Below are 22448 nucleotides of genomic sequence, written 5' to 3'. Positions count from 1 at the left end.
TTAATCGAATTAGCCTTCCTTTTATGGAATACCGAATTTGTGATTTTTCCTCTGTTTATTATTCTTTTTTTTTAACTATAATGACATCTGAGATTTCGTTGATATTAGAGTTCCACCAACCAATCTTCGGAACTCGCCTAAGTTAACTTTAAGCTGGATAGACTGGTAAAATTTGTTCTTGCTCACCAAACAAGCGGCAATACCAAGTTACCTTGGATTCAATGCAGATAGGGGGTGACAAAAAGAAAACAGACAGTCCTATTTTTGAAAAATGGGTTCATGTCAAAATGTGAATTGCGCGTTCTTTTAAACTTAATGATTAATCCTTTAAACAATTCAATATTTAATTTATAACGTCTCCCGGCTCAACTTGGAATTATCAAACTGTTATTATTTTACAACGCGCTTTAATTTATTAATTCATCTACAAGAAATGCTTAACAAGAAACGGCAACTTAATTTGTAAAATTACGACAACGTGAAGTAAAATTTTTCATTTGTCAAACCATGAGCAGTTCTAAAATCAGTACAATGGAGTACTGAGTAATTTTGATTAACTGATGCAACGTGCTAATCAGTTAATAGTACTGTAGCGAAATTGAGCTTTAGTAAATAATTGGAAACAGAGATTTTGCACTTATATTTATTTGCCTACATTTAATTTTCAGTATTTCAGAAAGGCCCATATAAAAACTAAAAAGGATGACCATAGTTCATGAAAGCATTTCGTTCGTCAACCTTATTTCCTTTCGATGAGTTTTAAAGCTATTTTCCGGTCGGGAACTGCTTGCAGTCTCATGATGTACGACACGTCTTCGTGGTGATACTCCAGTCTGTATTTCTGAAGAATCTGAAAGAGAAAAAAGAAAAAATCACCAGTTCCTATTTTTCTATAAAGTACTATGTATGTGTGTGGACAGCAATAGTTGTCCATCTTAAACTTTTCATTTCGTAGGTAGCATTTGCGTCAAATAAAAGAATCTGGATGGCTGAAGAACGTGACGCGGAATGGACTGTGGTATCAGTTCCAACGCACGCAAACTCTCTATTGAAGACATCTTGGAGGCAGTCCTCGTGCCCTTTCCGGTGAGATGACCGCTAACTGCGAGATTAAATAGAAACCTCACAGCATGACAACTTGCTTTAGAGCTTTCCGGATCTATACGAGGACTTGCATATAGGCGCATTTCCTACAGATGGTTTCATGAGAAGGCTTTTATACACCCTTACCACCTGTCTGCATTCTGTGAACCATTATTCGCAAAAACGCTCCTTATGATGGCCACAACATGTTCATTGGGACATAATACTCTACACTGAGGATTTGAGATAGTTTTCAATTAATTCTCGACGAGCTTTCGTCTGGAGGGAATGGGGAACCAGACTCCATCCTTATAACATCGAAGTAAGATACGGTGGCTTAATGGCGTCGGTTGGTATTATGGGAGTTCAGATCTCCATGTATTTCCCGAGGAATTCTTACGGCTGTAATGTATCGAGATGGACATTAATGAATGCCCCCGCAGAACTCTCATAATGAGCCAATATGTTTATCTGGAATGCACGGCTCGTATGAAATGGCCAGCCATTTGGAATTTATTAATATGGAATTTATGGAATTTATGGAATTTGGAATTTATGGAATATGTTCATATGGAATTTATTAATTACGCTTTTTCATATATTTTTTTATATAAATATATATTTGATACTTGCATGTGTATGATTAAAAGGGTCTATCTGCCCGTCCTATTCGTTTGTCCATTACAAATCGAGTGTGGCGAGTTCCTGCATCTTTTTAAAAATTTTACACGACTCGGAACCAGATGCAGAATAAAAAGTTGTGCTTGCCCTTGGGTATAGTGGTAGTGGGTAATTTAATATTAACTTTAAAAATTAGTTATGTAAATATTAAAAATAATATTCTAATTCGTCTTTCAATTTTGCATAAAGCCAGTATTTTACAAATATTTTTAGCTGCACCATACATTAGAACTTCATTAAATCTCAGTTAAAGATATTAATTACAAGAGCTATGGGACGTAAAATTTAATTAATAAGACTTCCGCTGACACTTTATTTAAAAACAAAAGTTACGAAAGTTATTTATGCAATCGGCAAGAGACAAACAAGCTTTCAAGTATGACAAAGCAGTACGAGTGAATGTCATCAATATTACTTGGTCACTTTGTTGCGAATTTTTTTTTATTCTAATGGGGTTAAATTTGATCATAAATTTTCACGCAGTTTCATCGAAAGGTGTTCTACAGGATACGTGTGATAATCTAACCTTACCTTGATCACGCACAGATAGATCTCCTGCAGGGCCAGTCTCTGTCCTACACAACTTCGTATACCAAACCCAAATGGGAGGAGGGCAAATGGATGAATGGGTTCAGAATATTCTCTGTTGACTTTCTGCCATCGTTCGGGGTTAAATTTTAGCGGATCTTTAAACTGCTCTGGAAGACGACATATTACTGGATTTACTCCCAAAACCATAACCTGAAATGAAATATCTTCACTTTAAATGCAAATAAACAGTTAGAATTTTCAAATGAACAGTTGGATAGATAAATCTCCCATACAAAACGGGAGATTTAGTTGCTATAGTTGCTACAATTATCAAAATTTTGGTAATTCTGTTAATTTGGTGAAAAAAATTAGAATAAAAATAGGATCTGTCCTTCATGATATATTTACTCACCCCTGCTGGTACTCTGTAACCACGAAATACTGAGTCCTTGGTAAGAAGACGAGCAGTTCCTCCAGCTGTTGGCGTTAATCTGGAATGCATATGTATACTTATCATAATTCTTTCTTAAATAACATTCATCAATAATACGCTTCTTACTTATCGTCAGTCATTATTATTAGAGGAAAATAATCTATAACTTCTTGTTTAACGATAGTTGAATGAATTGAATGACATTGGCAATGAACAGCAAATTTAAAGTATACGATAAATATCTACAATACGAAGGGGAACACTGAAGCGAAAAAACACAGTGAAATAGTAATATTGAGCGAGGGACAGTCTGAATCTAAACTTACCGATTACTCTCTTTTACGCACTGAATCAAATATTTGAAGTTTGAGAAATAGTCTGGAGTTGTTTGCCCTTTGGGAAAGGTCGCGTGTTTTATCTCTTGATATAATTTCTCCTGAACGTCAGGGTTGCTAGCGAGGTTGTACAACAAGAAAGACAACGAATTACCTGTCTGTAAAGAACTGAAGTTCATTAGTTATATAAGGAACCTCTGAAGTATCAAGCAATTATGATTACGATATTATTAAAGGACTGTCATCTGGACAGTCATATAATAGTATCGTAAATATTCAAGCACATTCTCAGCGAATCTACTAAGACAATAAATTTAAGACTAAAGTGAAAACTTCACAAACTTATAATAAATTAGAAATCCAACCAAAGAACTAACTTAAAATCAAAATAAATAAAGCTCATGAAATTCTAATTAAATTCGCAATCAAATTTAAAAAATCCATTAATATTTAAAAAATATTACCGCATCAATTCCAGCGAAGAACAGTTCCATCATCAGGAGTATAATATCTTCTTTGCTGACATTTCTTTCGCGCATTGTCCTTAAAAAGGCAAGTTCAGGACTAGGTTGATTCTCTCTGGACAAACGACTATCAGCATCAGTGAAGAGGTTCAGCGTGGCCCTGAGAGGAATTATTTCTACGTTAATAGGTGAATAAAACTATAATTTAAGATCTGTTTCAAAATTTACAGGACTAATTGTCATCAGTGGCTGACTGTGGTTTATTTCAAACCGTTTAGAAGGAAACAAATGATATTCTATTTTAAGTATTGTTTCATGCAGTCATCCTGGAATTTTTAAGACAGGTTTTACGTGACATTATTAAGTGACGAAAGTTTGCATTTTTTTTCTCTACCTGGAGAAAGAATGACAATTCTTTCTCTGTGCTAGAACATTCTATCTAAATTTTAGTCGAGTTTTTGATTCGTCAGCAAGCAGCCTTTGGTAGCATCAAACGTAGTGCTAAAGCTGAACCACTAATGTTGCAGAAGGTGTCCGCCATTCATTCAATGTGACAGATATGGCCTCGGCTACACCGGTTGAGGACATAACCGTAAGTATATTACAAATCTGAATGCAGTCAACCAGTTCCTTAGTTCTACAGAGGCCTCAGAGTATCAAAAATCTTTGGGCTTCTGGTAAAACAGAACTCTGTGTCTGGCTTGATTTATTAATTTGGAACTTCGATATTTAAAAATGCCTTACGATTCAATGGCTTTCTCGCTATCCTCTTCGGAAACTAAACAGTTGAATTACTACGTTGTTCTCGAAACTTATTTTACAAAGCTGTACTTATTGTACCATGCTTCTTATTATGCTAATATCCGACATTAACGTATGTCAGATAGTCTTAAACGGCTACATCCGTGAGCTTCATCATTCAGCAAGACTTCAAAAACAAAGTGTTGTTTTTGAAGTCTTGCTGAATGGAAGGAGACCAGTGGACACATCTGAAAGCACCTGAAGAGGACATTGTGGAAGTTGTAGCAACGTAAGAATACAGCTTTCTCGCTGATAATAAAATTTTGAATTAATGAAACCAGTTAGTACCTTTAATATGAAGTTGTCTTTAATCCAGTTAGACCCACGTTATTATGAAAATCATTATAATCTTTTTACATTTCTCGAACGAATAACTACACTATTCTTCAGAGAAAAACAAGACGAAGTTAGATGTACCGTCATATGAAATAAATAACCTTACCTGTACATTATCTCCTGAGCTGTCTCCAGCTTACTATAAGTCGGTGTTTTAAATATTTTCCACCAGGGGATTCCGAGCAGAGTTTTAACCATGGCATCCAGGCTGTCTTCAACTGCTTCCACCATCTTTCTCGCTGTATTGCTAGATCCGCGAGGATTAAGCAGTCCTAAACGAACTCCGAAACACACTAATCCAATACCTGTAATATACCGAATACAATTTAACATATACAGTAAATTTCATCTAGTGTTAGCTCTTACTTCTTTTTATTACATCTTTATGAAACAATCCCTTAGTGCTAGAAAATTCTAGCAATAATCCCTTAGTGCTAGAGAATACAGTATATTTTAAATTTAAGTTAAAATATTACCAAAATGACGGTTGTTATGAGATCCACTTTCAATACGTCATCCAAGGACATCATGACTCAAACGGAAATGCCTGTCGCTATTTTCGGTGTGGGTTATTTTTAAGGAGTGTACCGATCTCAAATTAAAACTTGGTGCATTACTAGAAGAATTTGGGTCACTGAAGAAATGGGACACTTGCCCGAGAAACAAATGTAATTGGGAGCTCGTCAGGGACTCAAGTATCTCGTGAACTGCCAAATGACGCAGCCGTGATTCGTGTCCAAGAGCAGAATAGTCAATTGCATACTGCTCTGGTTGAAGGAGATGCTAACATTTTTTTGTAATAAAGATAAGCGGACCAGAACCAGGGTATGTTTGTTGCGTGCAGCAATTGATGATGCTACCCAGAAGACCTTGGTGAAAATGTACCGCGAGTTAGGTCAGAATGTATCTGCTCTGTCCAGACACGATACTGGGGATTATATGGTGAAAGCCTTTTGGATTAAGAATTTCGAATTTTTATAAGCATGGCCCACACTTGTAGGTAGAAGGAATCTGTTTTGTAGAGATGGTACACATTTGAACAAAGGTTGTGCAAGAGTTTTTGCCAGTATCATTGAGGATATTTTAAGGGTTCAAAGAAACTGCTAGTTAGGGAGGAGAAGAGTAATACAAGACAGAATTTATGTGATGATATGGGTCAAAGTGATGTTTTCACACATCTCAAGACGGTAATTACGGTGTTGTTTTTGTTTTCATGGGGTATGTTTTGCTGCTTTATATTATTCTATTTAGATCTGAAGTATTGTATTTTTCGGACCAGAAAGTACCCTTTTTTCGGAATCAGATTCTTTCTAGATGATGTCTAAAATTACTCTACCTTATGATCTGAAGATTTGCATAATACAGTGATGAAATTACAATTATTATTCGGGATTCATTCTGGTAATCAATACCGCCAGTAACTTTGTTTTAACTGGCATTTAATTTAACATTTAAGATTTAATTTAACTTCCATTAGTTAATACGTACCTGCCTGCCTAAAAGCCTCTCGACTTTCAGGTAATCTTATCAACAGAAAGGGCAAAAAGTTTTCATTAACTTACTGGTAGGGTCGAGAGCGGGTTTGTATGCCTTATCAGATAAGTCCTATGGCCAATCAGGTATAGGAAAGATAGCTATCATTTTCCGATGCAGTGGCGCTTTATATTTAATTACTTATTTTAAATTGTTGAGTTAGTGTTTATTCAGTTTATCGCATTTTTAGCTGAAGAATTTGCAGGGTAATTTCTTATAATTCCAGATTGCCCTGGAATCCTGAAAAATCTAACTTCCTACGGTTTCCTCCTTGAGTTATGTCAAGTAACTTAAGATTTTATTGATGAGTGGGTGTGTCAGAGGTTGGTACTGAAGTGCACGTATTGCACTTAGGGAATCAGTATATATTAAACTTCCTGGAAATAGTGAAGGCTCGATATTTTCCAGAGCTAACAGGATGGCATATTATTCTGCAGTGAAAACACAGCAGCTGGGGAACCGCTGCTTTAGTGTCTGTCTTGGAACGTTGGGTGTACACTTGGGTGTAATAAGAGGCGTGAGCTGCAAGTAATCGTACGATATTCTCAATTTTGAGGATAGTATTTTTCAGTTGTTCAAAATATCCCCCTGTATATATTATAAATGTTTTCCACAGTGGATTTTCTAATGTCTGGTAGAATACTGTCTTAGTTCTTTGGGTGGATGACTCTGGTAGAATAGAACTAGGTCTATTTGTTGTCTGTTCTGGTAAATGATTTCCCATTTTGGTTCACCCACATTGGGTGCTATCGGAGGCTTCTTATTTTTGCAGCATAAATCAATAGAAGAATATTTCGGCGAAGAGAAAGTGGAGGTTCTTGTGTTTCTATAAATAAGCTATGAACTGATGATGTACGATGGTCCCCTAATGAAATTCTTAGGGCCATTATGATGGACAGGATATAGTAATAAATAAAGACACAATAAAATTTATTTAATGAGAGTTAAAAATCAAACATATTATAAGCATTAACAATTGTTTTATTTATTTCGATTGCTACAAGCTCGTATAAAAGTCCCCCTGTAAAATGCTACCTCATTCATTTCTACACAAGGAAAGATGCCTACTTACATTCTTCTGTGTAGTAATATAACTCCTTCGCTATGTCTTTCACCTCCCCTGTGTCATCCCGCACATGACTAAGCCACTTTACGAACTCATTCGCTATTTCTTCATGAAATGAGAGGAACGTCTGTGCGAAAGATGGGTACATTATCCAGTCAACCTCTTTACGAAGACGTCGCCATTCTTTTCCATTTCTGTTTTGAATTAAAGAAACATTAACTTCATCGGAAAAACAGTATATTGTAGTTCCCTATAAAGTGAACAGAATTATTATACGCTGTGGACGGATATTTTGACCATAGATAAAAAGTTATTAATTAAATGCTATAACAATTAACGTTTAATTCGTTTATATGTCTCTTATTGCCAAGTAGTAATCCACAGATTTCAACATATTCTGCATACTGATTAGGAGATATTAAGTTATTTTGCAAAAAATTTCATTTAAACGCAATCCCATCAACCATCTAACAACTTATCCAAATTTGACAAGAGGGCAATAGGCCTGTACGATCTTGGTTCCGTTGTTGGTCTGTCTGGCTTTTTGATTAACTTTAGTAGAGGGAAATATTCCATCCTGCGAACGTTTATTACTTAAATTTAGTAAAACCAGAGGCCTTATTTTAATAAATTTTAAGATGTGAACATTGTCCACCAGGCCAAGCCTTGGACATTTCTTAATAGTAATCCTTAACCACATAAGTTAACTCTTCATAATTAAAAAGAGAAGCCTGCAAATTGGTGCGTATTCCTTATTAGCGAATCTAATAAGGAATACGCACCTATAGATGCACATCAGAATCAGAGGAACTGTTGTCCATGGGGAAAAAAGTTTGCTCAAGACGGTATTAATTGTATCTGACCACGTTAAGTTTCTGTAAAATTATTAACTACCGATCCAAATATATCAGGAGAATATAATCTGTTTCTAGCAATATTGTAAAGCAGACCTCAAGGGTTTGTATTTCCTGTACCCTGCACAAACTTTATCCATATAGTACGTTTCTGAGTAGCGATTGCTTTATCGTAATTTTTCTTCAAGGTTCTATACTGTGTATAATAGTAATCGACTTCTATGAATGGTCTGTGTCTCTGATAGACTCTTTGAGCTGTATGCACAAGCTTTCTGAAATTAGAAAGATCCGTTAATCACCAGGAACATGTCTTTGACAATTTTTTTTTTATTTTTAGAAGATTTATAAGCAGCCCTAATGACCGAAATTTGAATTTCATTTAACTAATTCAGATACTGAATAGTCAGCAAAAGATTCATCAACATTATCAACATTATTACAGGTTGACTAATTCTAGTTTGTAAACCAAAACTTACAATTTTAACCATATGTCCGGTTTGTATTTCATTGCGGGAGCCTTACTTTACTTAGTAAAGGCTCCTGCACTGAAATAATATCATTCTCTTCTGCTAATACTCTGATTTCATCGGCCTTGACCTTTGGCAATTTATCTGCATAACATTGAACTTAGATAGATTAGACATTTAAATAAATGGGTCATTATTATCTGTAGAATAAATTGTATTAGTCATTTGCAATTCTTATGTATGCCTGTTCCGAGGCTCTTATATGTTTGGGACAAGGAATGTCCCTTACAGAATGACGATAGTCCTTTTCTTCCTTGTACAGTTAATACAGCAAGGGGGCTCCCCTCTTATGAGAGTAAAGTTGTGCCCACTTCGAGAACAGTGACCACATGAAGGGGGACTACTCATGGATACAGTGCTGTGTAGTATGTCCAAAGCCAAGGAAAAACAACATTTTGACTACAAAAGGCCTAAACTTATCGGAACTAATTGATATAAACACTCTATCCAAGACGGAAACATATTTATATATATTTCCGGTGCTTATCGCCCAGTGAACCATATTGTTAGCCCGTTCCTAAGAAGGATTATCCTTCTTAGGAACACCGGACGTTACTCCTGCTGAAATGTATTGGTGCAGAATATTATGGTGAAGCTGATTAGTACAGACAATGTGATCGAACCTCCAGAGCAGTGTGCTTATGGAAAAAGAAACTGGTTCGTCATGTGTTTTGAAAAGCGTTCTGGGCAGTGGCAGAATTAATTGGGCGGCTTCTTGATCTCACATAAAGAAGAGAAAGTAGGTACAGTACTTCGCTACAGTAGAGGGATGAGGTAGCAATTAATACGTATAAAGAAAGCCGGACAAGAGCATTGGATAAGACGTTGGGGAAGATAAGTTGATGAAGACGTTACCTCGATAGTTTTGACAATAATGTGTGCTATTTAATATTTTATCAGCAAGTATATAGTCATGGTACAAATTGTGTGAAAATTTCTGAAATGTCATGATAATAGCGTGGTCGAACCAAGTTATAAGGTCTTTTCTCTGCATGACGCAATTGTTCTATGATAACGAACAAAAAGTTAAATTTTTTTTGAATATCTTCTGACGCTTTAACTGCCATTATCATTTGTAATAACTCAGTTTTTTTTAATATTTTCTCCAGGATAAATCCTATCCTTCACAATCAAAATAAGTTCCCAGCCAGAAAAATTTTAGAACTATTACGTCATTCGTGAATAGCCCATCAAAGTATTACACTTACGTATTGAACATAGAAAAATGTTCAATAGTTTTGTGTAAATGTTCAATAGAGTCATAGAAAAATGCCAGTTCTGGAGGCTGCTATTATGCAGCAATTAGTTTAGTAGTTATAATAACACTTAGCGAATCAGGGGATCAGTCTTTCGATAAGCGGAAACCTACTTTTTTGCTGATGGTGCACTTATCCATAAAAGCACTGCTACAGCATCCGATAAGAATTAAAATCAGTTCAGGTGGTCCTGTATTTACTACAGGGTGTGTTCCTGTGAACGGCGATGTATATTATATTGAAACAACAATTGTTTCAATATAATATACGTCGTTTACCTTTAACTTACATTTATAAGTTATACGCGTTCCATGGTCAAATATTTGGAGTGACCAAATTAATTTAACTTTCATTTAACTACTTCTTTCAAAAAGGAAGACAATAAAAATACACACATTCACTCATGAGCAAAAAACATTATGGCTATGTACCTAATAATGTATCGGGCCGCTTTTCGGTATAATAACCACTTGAACCCAGCGTGGCCAACGACTCCACGAGCCCGCTGAAGATGTCCACAGGTATCCTGGATCATCTGTGCAAAAGGATGCCCCGGAGTTTGGCAACGGAGTGAGGCACTGGTGAATGCTGCATTCCATCGCATCCCATAAATGTTGGGATTGATTTAGGGGAGAATCGAGCAGCCTTACTTGCTCACGAAATGCTTGGATATGATCCTCGAACCATTCTGCACAATGCTATAATCCAGTGCTATCTCGATATACGGTCACCATGTAGGGCGAAACAACGTTATGATACCACTGCCTCCGACCTGTTTTTGTCCAACCGTGAAATCTGGGTGCAGCTGTTCACCTGCTCGCTGTCCAATACGCACCAGTCCATTGGCATGGAGATGGACCTTGATTAATCAGACCAGGAGACTTTTCCGCTCATCCATTGTCCAGGAACGGTGCTCTCGTGCCCACTGCAGGCGGAGGTCTCGATGACGGTCGGTCATGGGCACACGACAAGTTGCCTACTCCGCAAAAGCATTCGCTGGAGGGAGTGCTCGGAAACGGGTCTCAGTGCGCCCTGGTTGTGGTCTGCTGTTTACTGAGGAATCGTGAGCCTTCAATTGTCCCGGACAGCACGTGTCAACTGCTGTTCACCTCAACTATCAACCAGTGCTGCTTTTCCTGTCCCGACTCTTTAGGTGGTTGTGTGTCCTCCTTCAGACCATTCTCGTCACATCTTCACTATGACGGCCCTCAAACAGCCGACAATGCCTGTGCTTGAGATGCTGATCCCCGCCTTCCCAGCGACGCAAATCATTTCCAGTTCGAACTCCATCAGGTCCTCTTCTTTCCCCATTGCGCGGGCTTCGTACTAACAAATTCCTCGCACTACCTCTGCCGTCACAAAAATGCTGCGCCTGTCAATACATCACTCCTAAGTGCTGTGGGATGCGCCCACTCGTGGGGACAGGGTGGACGGAATGGTTTGGCTCATGAGTGTATGCTGTATGTGTGTATACGTAATTCAGTAAAATACATTTATTGTTTATACAGTATATTAGCAGTGCCAAATTTAGTTGTTAGAAGTTGGAGCAGAATTTTGCTCCTCCAATTCATTATATTAGTGCAGAAGATTACCAATCTTCAAACAAGTATTCTACTCCGTGTTCGTGTGTGGGTTATCCTTAAACAGATAACTGCAATATGAAACACATCTTGCACTTTACCTTTTAGTTATTCAGACTCAGCCAGATTCTTGGTCAGTAATAATACTACTGTAAAGTAAACCGACTTACTCTGTAACTATTCCTGTTGACCGGAAATTGTAAGATTCTTTCCTTCTACATTTCTTAAGTGCCTCAAAGACTGGCCTGTGGGCATCATCATAAGAAAAAAAGAGTTTCCGAATATCTTCCGGATCAAATATGGCAACAATCTGATGGCCTAGTTCGAGTCTCACGATAGGTCCATATGTGTAATAGAGATCTTCGTAGGCATCGTTCAGTTTCTGAAAGGAGTAGGGCCCTAGAAAATATAACGCAGTACACTACAAGTGACCAATTTTCAAGTTTTATAAGTTAGAATATCATTGAAACACAAAACTCTTCCAGAAGTATTTGACATCCAACATGGTTTTGTTTTTATGTGGTGGAACTTGGTCTAGCATTGCTATCTATTCCCACATAAAATGTAAAATTAAAAATTACGCACAAATATTATTAAAATTAATTAATAATGAATTTTTTTTTTTCTCAGTTAAAATTTTTAGTTAAGGTGGATTGGAAGAAATTTTACCTGTTGAAGATAAAATGTTCTACGTGTATCAAGAATTACTAATAAGAGCAAAAACTTACCAAACCGTGAAAATAAGTGAAGATTACCAATTAATGGTAGTCGAGTGGGTCCTGGTATTGAGTTAAATGACTTGACTTCTGTGAGAGTCTCCCTGCTGTCAGAAAGATTGCTTGTTGTCTGTTGTTTAGAAAACTGTCGTTGAATGCATACAGCTCGTGTAGAAAGAAAGAGTCTGCGCATTTGTAAATGCATTCTGCAAAGATAATAACCACAGGAATTAATCACCAGGAAAAGAAAATGGTTAAACAATACATTTCCGTTTTGATAATACTTGTAAATCAGAGTAATTTTTATTTTAGAAGAAACAGGAAAGCCAAATTTCTCATAGAATACAGATGGTGCTAGGATGGCATGTCAGCGCGTGTCTCTCTCTCTCTCTCTCTCTCTCTCTGTGTTCTCTGAGAAATTTGGCTTTCCTGCTAAAATAAAAATTACTTCATCAAAATAACATCCACGGGTTTTATCACTGCCTTACACAGATGCGGTATTTTGGCGATTAATTGTATAATAGTGTCTGGACTAACATTATTCCAAGCGATCTGTAGGATTTCCCATAAATTTTGGAAGATGGGCAGGCTTCACGGACTTAACAGTCTATTATTAATATAATTTTATTTCCACATCAGTTGGCACCCCCCCCCCCTGGAACAGACTAGTTCGGCTAGAAGGGTGTATATTATGCAAATTCCAGTTGATTACATTGATTGGAATTGCAAGAAATCAAAATAGATTGAACATACACAACAAAATAAAAATAAATAATAAAATAATAAAAAATAACTAGATGATCCCATAAAAGCCCTAGCGGGTTTTTTAATTCAGGCCATTGAGGTGGCCACACCATAATTTGCAACCCCCCTCGAGGTTTACAGATTGCTTCAGGTCTTGTGGTAATATAAAATTTCTTCCACAAAGTCGAAGTCCAGAGGATATTTTTTCAAGAATGTTTTTATAACCTTCTTTTCTTAAAATTCCTTCAATTCTGATGATGTCATCCACTACAAAAAAATATGCAACCCCAGACCATGACGGAAAAAGCACCGTGCTTGACTATAGGCACTAAGCAATGTGACGCTAGTTTTCCTTCAGTTGATAATCTCACATAAACTGTATGCATCAATCCAAAAATTTCAAATTTGGATTCATCCGTCCACATTATGTTTTTCCACTCCTCAATTGACTAAGGATGATTGATGTTAGCCCAAGCCAACCGTTTTTTAGATTTTCCTGTTTTAATAAGCGGTTATTGACCACTGCACGTCGATGAAGTCCTGCTTATATAAGACGAGGTTTTACAGTGTATGTAGACAGGGTGTCTCTCTATTTCTATTGAACTCAGTTCGGATTTCAGGTGCAGTGAGTTGTCGATTGCGTCTTAACTTGTGCTTCTATTGTTACTCGCTGTCGTCCAGATCGTGGTTGTCCTTTAAATTGCCAATCTGAATCGTAGAATGGTAGTTTGTACTCCTTTAAATGAAACACCTTTTTATTGACAGTAGTTCTGATGGAATAACTTACTTTATACTGAGTTATAATAGTGCTTCTTGTTTCAACGTTCCATTCTTCATTTCTTGCCATGTTTATTACGAAACAAAATTTACGCCAAACTCTTTCTGAATGACCGCTGTTCGGTCATTCAGAAAGAGTACAAGTTAGAGCTCGTACTTCTCATTTTATATTATTGTAAAATACCCTAGAGTCATATACAGTCATCTATAATATCGAAATAATACTCCTACTTTCTAGAATATTCTAAAATCATCTATAACTTTCTACCACATTCAGGACTCTTCTGCAATGTCCTACCACATTCAGGACTCTTCTGCAATGTCCTACCACATTCAGGACTCTTCTGCAGTGTCCTACCACATTCAGGATTTTTTTACACCTTTCTGGAATATTCTCGAATATTCTAGAAATTTATTAAATATTATTTAAGCTTTTTATATGCATAACACAACATATTTTAATCAAAAATTGGTAAACAAGTTGGTCAAATTTTAATGTAAACTTTGAAATTTGACCTTACTCATAATTACTATTCACTGTATTTTTATTAAAAGATACTTCGTGGATCTACTGGAAGTACTGCCAATGGGAACAAAAAATATATATATATATTATTACCATCTTATATAATTTCACTTGATATTCAAACACAATATTCGCCGATAAATAAATTGAAAAGTGGCAGGTCGACCTTGAAACTAGCTTAGGTGCCTCCTCTATCTTTGGTTAAATTTAGCGATATCTTTGGAATGTCTTGTTGCTCCTCGTCAGGGCACCTTTACTTTTAGTAATCGTGGGCTAAATTTGAGAGTTTTCTTTGCAGAAAAAGGTCAGTAATGGTTAAAAAAAGCTAAAAATGCAAATTATTATAGATTTATAATCAATATAAATCATACAGATTATAAATCATTATCATGCATAACCATACAAATCTAATTAAAATAATAGTGTATATTATTAAAGTTCAGAAACCTTTGAAACTAGCGCACTTCTTCGGAAAAAAAAATTACGCTGATTTAATGTGTTTTTAGAATATAATGCTTTTTTTCTTTTCAGCAGTTAATTTTCATATCCTGTATCCAAGGTTTAACTATCCCTGAACATTTCATAAACTGCTAATTGACAGGATATAATGAATATCTTGTTAGTCTGAAGTTTTGAAATATTTACTCTGAAAATATTTAAAAACTTTCCAGAAATTCTTTATTAAATGACCATTTTTCTAACATACCGGTAGATACAAGAGTTCATATAAAATTTTGTAAAGATGCCAACACACACATACTTATTCGAGATACAAAACGAATATCAAGTAATTAATCTAATAATTTCAATTAGCAACGCCAGTTAATATATTAACAAGAACTTTTGATACGATCGTCATTCCTCTATTTTTATTAAAAACCTTACCGGCAAAAGTACCTTGAAATGATTGCAACCGTTTCAATTTTGCTTGCAGCCCAGCAAGCAAACTCGTTTGACCTTGATGACCGGCCTGCAGGTTTAAAAGTGAAGGGAAAAGAAAACTAGACCTGGAATAATCAGTTGACTGAACGACTCAACAGAGGGGGCTGCATAAGAAGTTGGAGGCTTAGGTGTGGTTCTCATGTCGTTTCCAGGAATTAAACTTTGGCTTTTACCTTTCCTCAACAAGGTTTAGTTTTGTGTTGGATGCTATTTATAAAAATAAATATAATTAGAATTATCGTAACATAGTAATATCAAAAATGGAGTCACTGGTGGAGACCATTTAAAAATTTATAGGCCATTCCTTCTGGTACATTACACAACTATGTTATTGATTCATTTATGCTCATTATTCTCTTAGCTAAATTAGAATTGCGTGGAACAGAAATAATTGTTAAATTGTTTTAAAGAATTACATTACCAAAATTTTCATTAATCGCGAATTCGAATTTGCATTAATCGTGGGTTTCGTATTTATTTTTTGCGATGACAGGGGCGTTTAAGGATTATCACTTAATCCTTTATAATTTAACTTTCATCTTTAATAATTTAATCTGATTTTTAAAAATCTACCTCTTCATTTTTTGTCATTGGCAGATTAGTTCATTTTTTTTTTTTGGTATTTTCTCTTATCTCGATTTTCATTGTCTAATCTAACTATTTAACCACTGCTAACTGGTCACCAAATAATAATAATTGATTCCTGAACGATACAAAGAATAAAGTTATGACTTTTTAATCATTCAAATAATAAAGTATATTTAAATAATCAAAATTTCTCGCATATGTCATCATAAGGGTTTAAATCAAACGCATTGTTCACAGCACACATACTAGAACTACACGATTAGTTTATAAAACCTTTGGATTTATTAACAGATACCAATATTTAAATTTGATTTAATTATTCTTCAAATACAGAATTGCAATTCAGCAAAGAGCCACATTAATTTTATTATGACTGGATTCCATAAAGATCCCGGAACTGTTACAGAAAATATCATTTTTTATATATCTATAAAGATTTCAGTTATGTTCTCTATATAGCTGCTGACTCCTCATCATATCAAAAATTTCTACGAATTAATAAATAAAAAACTGTGTGATATGGACTATAAATGACATCGGAGTTTTAGTGTACAAGTTAAACGTTTTTTTTATTAAAATGTTTTTTTTTTTTGTATTCGAAATGCTTTAGAATTTGTAATGGCAATGTGATGCAAGGAAGCAAAGGTTATAAAAAATTCAGCACGAGAAAAACAATCTTCCTATTCCTTCCAATACTTTGTTAAAATCTTCCTTAAATTTATTAAAACTAATCTCATCCATGACACTACGTGGAAGTTCATTCTAACAATTGATTACTCTTTGGCTGAATTCGAATTTCCGCACATCTATTCTGCGGCCATTATTTTCCAATTTCAATTTATGCCCCTTGTGGGTTTCACCTGAGAAAGAGCAAAAGATGCCATCAGCATTTAGTTTACTTAGCCCTTTTAAACTATCATACGCTTCAATTAGGTAACCCTGCAGATGTTTAGTTTCCAGAGACCGAGATTTAAGGAATATCCTTTTGGCAAAAATGCAATTGTAAGATTGCATTTATCCTTTAGTGCTCCCAACTTACTTGTGGCTCTTCTTTGCACCCGTTCCAACAGATCCACTTCCAGATACAATATTCCAAATGTGGTCTAACCATTTACTTATACAATGGGAGAAACACGCCTGGTCCATGTTGGAAAAGTCCCTATATATCACTGATAGAATCCCATGAACTTGTTTGCATTGCAGAGAGAATTTTATTTGTCAGACCTGTACAGTTACCATTAGATATTGTTCCTATTCCATTACTTCGAGTTTTTACTACCGAAATGGTATATTATTCTGGAATTCTACCACCCAAATGCAGTTCCTTTCATATTTTATGATCCATCTCAAACACGAAAGATGTTAGAACCTGTAATATCTAGTACCGTGCAAGGGAGGTACGTTGAGAAGACATTACTCTTGAATTTCTGTAGATTGTAATTTTCAGGAAATATATGTGAACGAATGTTGTTCCAGAAAACAGAAGTAAAAGGGATAATGATGAGATACTCGTAGCTCAGACAGTATTTCTGAAGGTTTAAGAAATTGATTCGACACGAAGTTCAAGAATTTATACTCCCTTCGACACCTAGTGTTCCACAAGATCATGTAACAGACATTAAGGCCACATCCGTACAGTATCAAATATGTTCAATAAACAACTTCGAATGGTAATGTGGATAGAACGGATTTTGCCAACTCTTGTTCATCAAAATTAGTGGAAAACCAAGACTGGCTAATCATTACGCTGTCAATAGACAATGCTCATTTATATCTTCATAACACTGGGAATACTCACAATTGTGTTAATTCGTGCAAGATCTTTACCACCTCCATGCTTGAGTTGAAATTCCTGTCCATGATTTAAAAAAAAGGTTATCGCTACTAGGAATTCGGCATCATGCGAAGGGCGAATTATTTTCTTTTTTATAAGTTCAGACTAAAGTATCCGTTATTATTTTGAGAAATTTAAATATTCGGGTGGTCTTTAAACTCCAAATTTGTACACATTAACTTCATCTAAGTGCAGTAAAGCCAAGTGGTAAAATCTGAATATCGTAAAATTCACGGTAGTTTTAAAAATTGAATAGAATGCGACGAAACAAACCTCTTCCAACGTCTGCTGATAATTTCTTGAATGGCCACACCAACATTAAAAGTAGCAAAACAGGAAACACAAAAAGTCAGTTAGGAAGTGATGCTAATTTGCAGCAAGGTCTGTCATGGCAGTCCTCCTCCTTCCCCAAGGGCTCCGCCTACCTAGAACATCAATTAAATGAAGGCACTCATCCCTCACTTCGAGATAACAGCAGTTCTACGTTCATTTTTAAGACTGCATGCAGGTGGACCTGGAATGCACCTTCTCTAGCATTCCAGTCGTTATCAGTAGGGTTGTTACCGATATGGATCACGATAGCTATGGCCACAACGTCAATAAGCCTACCCTAATGTGGTAGATGTGCTGCGGAGTAGCGTGTTTACAGTCCTTCAATATCTTTCCTTCAGGGTTACGAGGTGGTCTGGATTGTCCCAGTGAGCAGCAAACAAAATAGTCTTCGTACGATTGTTCCACCCCCTCGTGAATACGATCACTGTTCCGAATCATGTAGGAAAAAGATTTAGTTCGAATCTCGTTGTTTTTGTAGTAGGTTTTAAGAGCATCAGCGACTAAGGCCTTATTACTCCGTGTATATTGTCTGTAAATTTCGTGTGTTCTGAGGTGGATTTTCTGTTTTTCTGGGCGAACAGTTTTTTCTCTCGAGTTTCCGGGAGAAAAAACCATGGTACCCTCGCCTGAGACAGACTAACTCAGCCACGTTGTGATAAAGGCTCATGAAAATTCCCCGTGTCATCGACGGGACTGGAACTCAGGTCTTTTCCACCCCGTGTCGTGAGGACAGCGCGGTTTTACCAACTGTGCTCCCCACGAGGGCTCAGCCACAAAGAAGGCGATTTTAATTATGCCGTCCGGTGTCTGTCGCAAATTTAAATGGGATAAAAATTCACATTATTAGGTAGGTCGTCATAATGTTTTGGCTTGTATGTGTGTGTGTGTGTGTGTGCGCGCACGTGTTAGTCATTTCGATGGTGGTTGGTTTTCGTCTCCGTCTGTAATGATATCTCAGGTAATTTGGACCTTGTGCCGTGGAGTGGCACCGCTTAATTTAAGTAATTTGGTATTTTTATTAATTGTCAGTTCTTCTAAATTATATTACGAGCATCTTCTATCTGAAAGAAGATGCTCGTAATATAATTTCAATTTATAATTTTAAAGAGTGGTATATAGCCCGCGAGCATCTTCTTTCAGAAAGAAGATACTCGCCGGCTATACACCACTCTTTATTTTGACTTATTTACCCCCCCCCCGTACAAGTACTCTTTATTCTTCACTTACTTGGCTTGTCACACAACTGGCATATTTTTTATTTATGTTTAATTTATTTCACACACTGTCCTACCATTACTATTCGGACACTTGCATATCTAAAAATTATTTTTGTTTACAGGAAGACTGAGCTTTGATATTCCCTAGTGTTATTATTATTATTAGCTATATGGTGCAAGGAAGCCTGAGGCTTATGTTGCACCAACCAAAAAAAAATTCAGAATTATCCAGAGAGAGAGAGAGAGTTCACCAGTTTAGATCTATTTGTTTTTTTTTTTTGGCAATCTCTTCTTATACGCACCCGACGATGTCCAATTCATATTAGAGATTCCTCTGTTGTTGAGTTCAGTGCTCTGTGCTGGTCATTCCAACTTTTTGACGCCCATGTTCTCAGACGAAACCGTCGCAAAGCGAGAAATATGACTTGGGGCGTTGTCCTGCTGATACAAGTATGGGCCATCCTCGACGTGCTGCCACAACGTAGGTAACGCATTATTGTCCAGGACGTCTAGACAGTCATTAGCATCCATGATTTTGTCAATCCATGAAAAATAGTTCTAGACCACCACAGTACCTCTGCCAAACTTAATTGTCCGAACGATATAGTCCAGCACGTAGCTTTCTCCGGCATCTGCCACACCCAGGCATGACTAGTAGACCACTTACGGTGACTCGTAGACCTCGTGGCTAGCACGGTTGGTAGAATCGCCGTCCTCCCCACACCGGGTGGAAAAGACCTAAGTTCAAGTCCTGCAGATGACGTGAAGAATTTTTATGGGCCTTTTTCACATCGTGGCTGGGTTAGTTGGTCTCAGGCGAGGGTGCCATGTTTTTTTCTCCCGGAAACTCGGATTTTTCGTCCAGCAAACAGAAAATTGACCACAGAACACTCGCAATTTACAGACAATATACAGAGCAATATGGCCTTATTCGCTGATGCTCCTAAAACCCTACAACAACAACAACAGCAACCGTGAATCGTTACTCCTAGCACAGCTTTTCGTTGGTCTACGGTCCAAGGACGGCGGGCTATACACCAAGCTACGGCGTCTGTTATCAGAAATGTGCCGTGTCATCGTGTATTACTTGTGGAATGCTTCAAGACCATAGTAACCTATATCCAGCAGTGTTTTGTGCACTGTACTGGTACTAACATGTGTTCCAATTGTTTCACTGAAGACCTATGTGTGCTGCGACAACGTTGGCCTGCGTTCCGAGAGAGCGATTCTTTGCAGGGTTCTCCTGTCACGTTCCGTCAGCTTCTCGGTCGTTTAGTTATTTTTTCAGCACCAGTCTGTTTTCATTCGCAGATCACATCACCAATCTTTGACATAGAGGTCCTCAATGCCATTGATATCAGTACAGATCGACTGCTTATGTGGCAACCTATTATCATTCTCGCTGGAAGTCTGTGATTCCGTCAATCGCGACATCTTGCATTGTCAACCGCACCACTAGAAGTCCTACGAGCATATTTATGGTTGATCAACATGCGTTTGGTAGGATTTGAACAACTCTCAATGAAGAGATAGCCGGAAATTAATGGTAATACTGTGTGTGTGTATATATATTTGTAACTTATAAACATGAGAAATTAAATTTCAGCTGCACAAAAACAAACCAAAACTAACCTCGGGTAACCCCCCCTGAGTCATCCTTTTTGCATTTGTTTCCGTTCCACGAGAAAGTCGATGACAGTCTTCTGAGGCACTTCCCGTATATGTTTCGTTTAAGATAATATTTCGGCGAAGACGCGTGCTAAATTTTCAAAATTTGTTCCGATTCAGAACTACATAGCTTAGTTTAATCACTGAGTACTGTATTGTCTTTTTAGTTCTACGTAACGAAAAAGTTTTTTTGTTTTCCCACATACCTTTAGGTAAAATATAAAATTGTCCTGCTGGGGCGAAAGAACAAGCTTTAAATGACAGTCAGACGCCAAAACATTTCAAAATAATTATCAGTAATTATTACATTTTTAATAAAATCAATCTGCATGATAGAATTGTAGCCAGTGCAAAGTATGTAAGGAAATATCCCCTTAAAATGAAAAGTAAAACTTGTCGATAGACACACGAGGCTGTAGTGAATATTATTTGACATGACACAGAGCAGAGGAGGGGGGGAGGAGGAGGGTTGTGCGTGTATAACATCGATACTTTTATTTATTGTATCCAAAACAGGAATCGTTATAATACGTAGAATTAAAACTCAGCCAATACGACCGTTGCTGGATTATATAAATAATGCGACTGCTGTCCATTTACAGTTTTTGTTTTGAAAATGAAAATCATTTCATTTATCTGAAAAATGTAAGTTTGTAAGTTTGCTATTTGTTTATTCTTCGCAACTTCCATTTGAAGATTTAAAATAAAACGAAGATGAATGTCGGCCTGGTTGACTTTCATAAATAGTAACATTTCGTGTCTGCTAAGTCTTTTCATTTAACTTCTTTGTGAGTACATAACTTTCGGATGGTGTAGGCTGTCAGCAGTTGCAGGAATCGACGAGGCAGCAATGCGGCATCCGACAATAACATCACTTTCGAAACTGTCGCATTGATTTAGCCGATAATGGACAGGTCACAGGATGAATCAGGTATTGCAAATAAATGCTTCGTGTTTATCGCTTCTCTTAAAATAATATCTTCAGTGAAATGTCGTAAGTTTCTGATCTTGGTTTCTCTATATTTCAGATCTGAAATACCTTCGTGGAGCTCTGCTTCTGGTCAGAAGGAGAGCAATATGGACAGTTATTTCCCTTATAAACGTTTAAAATTCTATCTGTGGAAAGTGAAAAGGGCTTTAAAGGGCGAAGGTTAGAGATAAGTAATTAAATAAAGTAAAACTGCATTTTTCAATTAGCTACACATCACGATTTTTCAAGTCGGCGACGCTTATGTTTCAGTTTTTCATTACAACAGTACAGTATGACCTACTCTTCAATTCCTCAGGCGGAAAGAGCAGGAATACCCCGGTGAGCTTTACGGGGAATTTCAGCCACCTCGACGTATATCTCGGCACTTGAACACCCACACTTATAGAGTCCTTATACACGACAGAAACCGTATGAACTGGGCACTGCAACCAAAATAGTCAATGCGACAAAACAACAAAACAAATTCACACTTCTTTGAGCATTGGAATCAAGCATTCCCCTAAATACACTTGGGCTAACCTCTTTGTACTTCATAATAGCTACATGGGATCAGAGAAGTTTACAAGAAAACTGTAGTGCCATGACATAGATTCGATATCTGGTTGATTCGTATAATATCATATGGCGGCCAT

General features: G+C 36.7%; 1 protein-coding gene across 1 annotated transcript; it reads right to left on the bottom strand.

Moving 5' to 3' along the window:
- Positions 1–730: 730 nt before the first annotated feature.
- Positions 731–15208, bottom strand: LOC150077419 (cytochrome P450 302a1, mitochondrial-like). Its single transcript, XM_090386449.1, has 10 exons — positions 15129–15208; positions 12209–12402; positions 11651–11879; positions 7270–7457; positions 4771–4969; positions 3528–3687; positions 3055–3221; positions 2708–2786; positions 2296–2505; positions 731–850 (listed from the first exon to the last, which is right to left on the bottom strand). Exons 2-10 carry the CDS (start codon positions 12399–12401, stop codon positions 740–742), a joined length of 1536 nt encoding a protein of 511 aa, XP_090242575.1. The 5' UTR covers position 12402; positions 15129–15208; the 3' UTR covers positions 731–739.
- Between the last annotated feature and the right edge of the window lie 7240 nt (positions 15209–22448).

This window comes from Mastigoproctus giganteus, chromosome 12 (genome assembly GCF_048544385.1).
Source record: "Mastigoproctus giganteus isolate SK-2022 chromosome 12, ASM4854438v1, whole genome shotgun sequence".
In the NCBI taxonomy this organism is placed as follows: Eukaryota; Metazoa; Arthropoda; class Arachnida; order Uropygi; family Thelyphonidae; genus Mastigoproctus; species Mastigoproctus giganteus.
Note: the sequence above shows the minus strand (reverse complement) of the source record. Positions and strands in the feature narration are given on the sequence as shown.

Coding starts and splice junctions, on each gene's coding strand:
- LOC150077419 (XM_090386449.1), bottom strand. CDS start 12,401: ATGCATTTACAAATGCGCAGACTCTTTCTTTCTACACGAGCTGTATGC. Junction 2,787..3,054: donor TGCGTAAAAGAGAGTAATCG/GTAAGTTTAGAT, acceptor TATGCATTCCAG/ATTAACGCCAACAGCTGGAG. Junction 851..2,295: donor TCTATCTGTGCGTGATCAAG/GTAAGGTTAGAT, acceptor TTTCTCTTTCAG/ATTCTTCAGAAATACAGACT.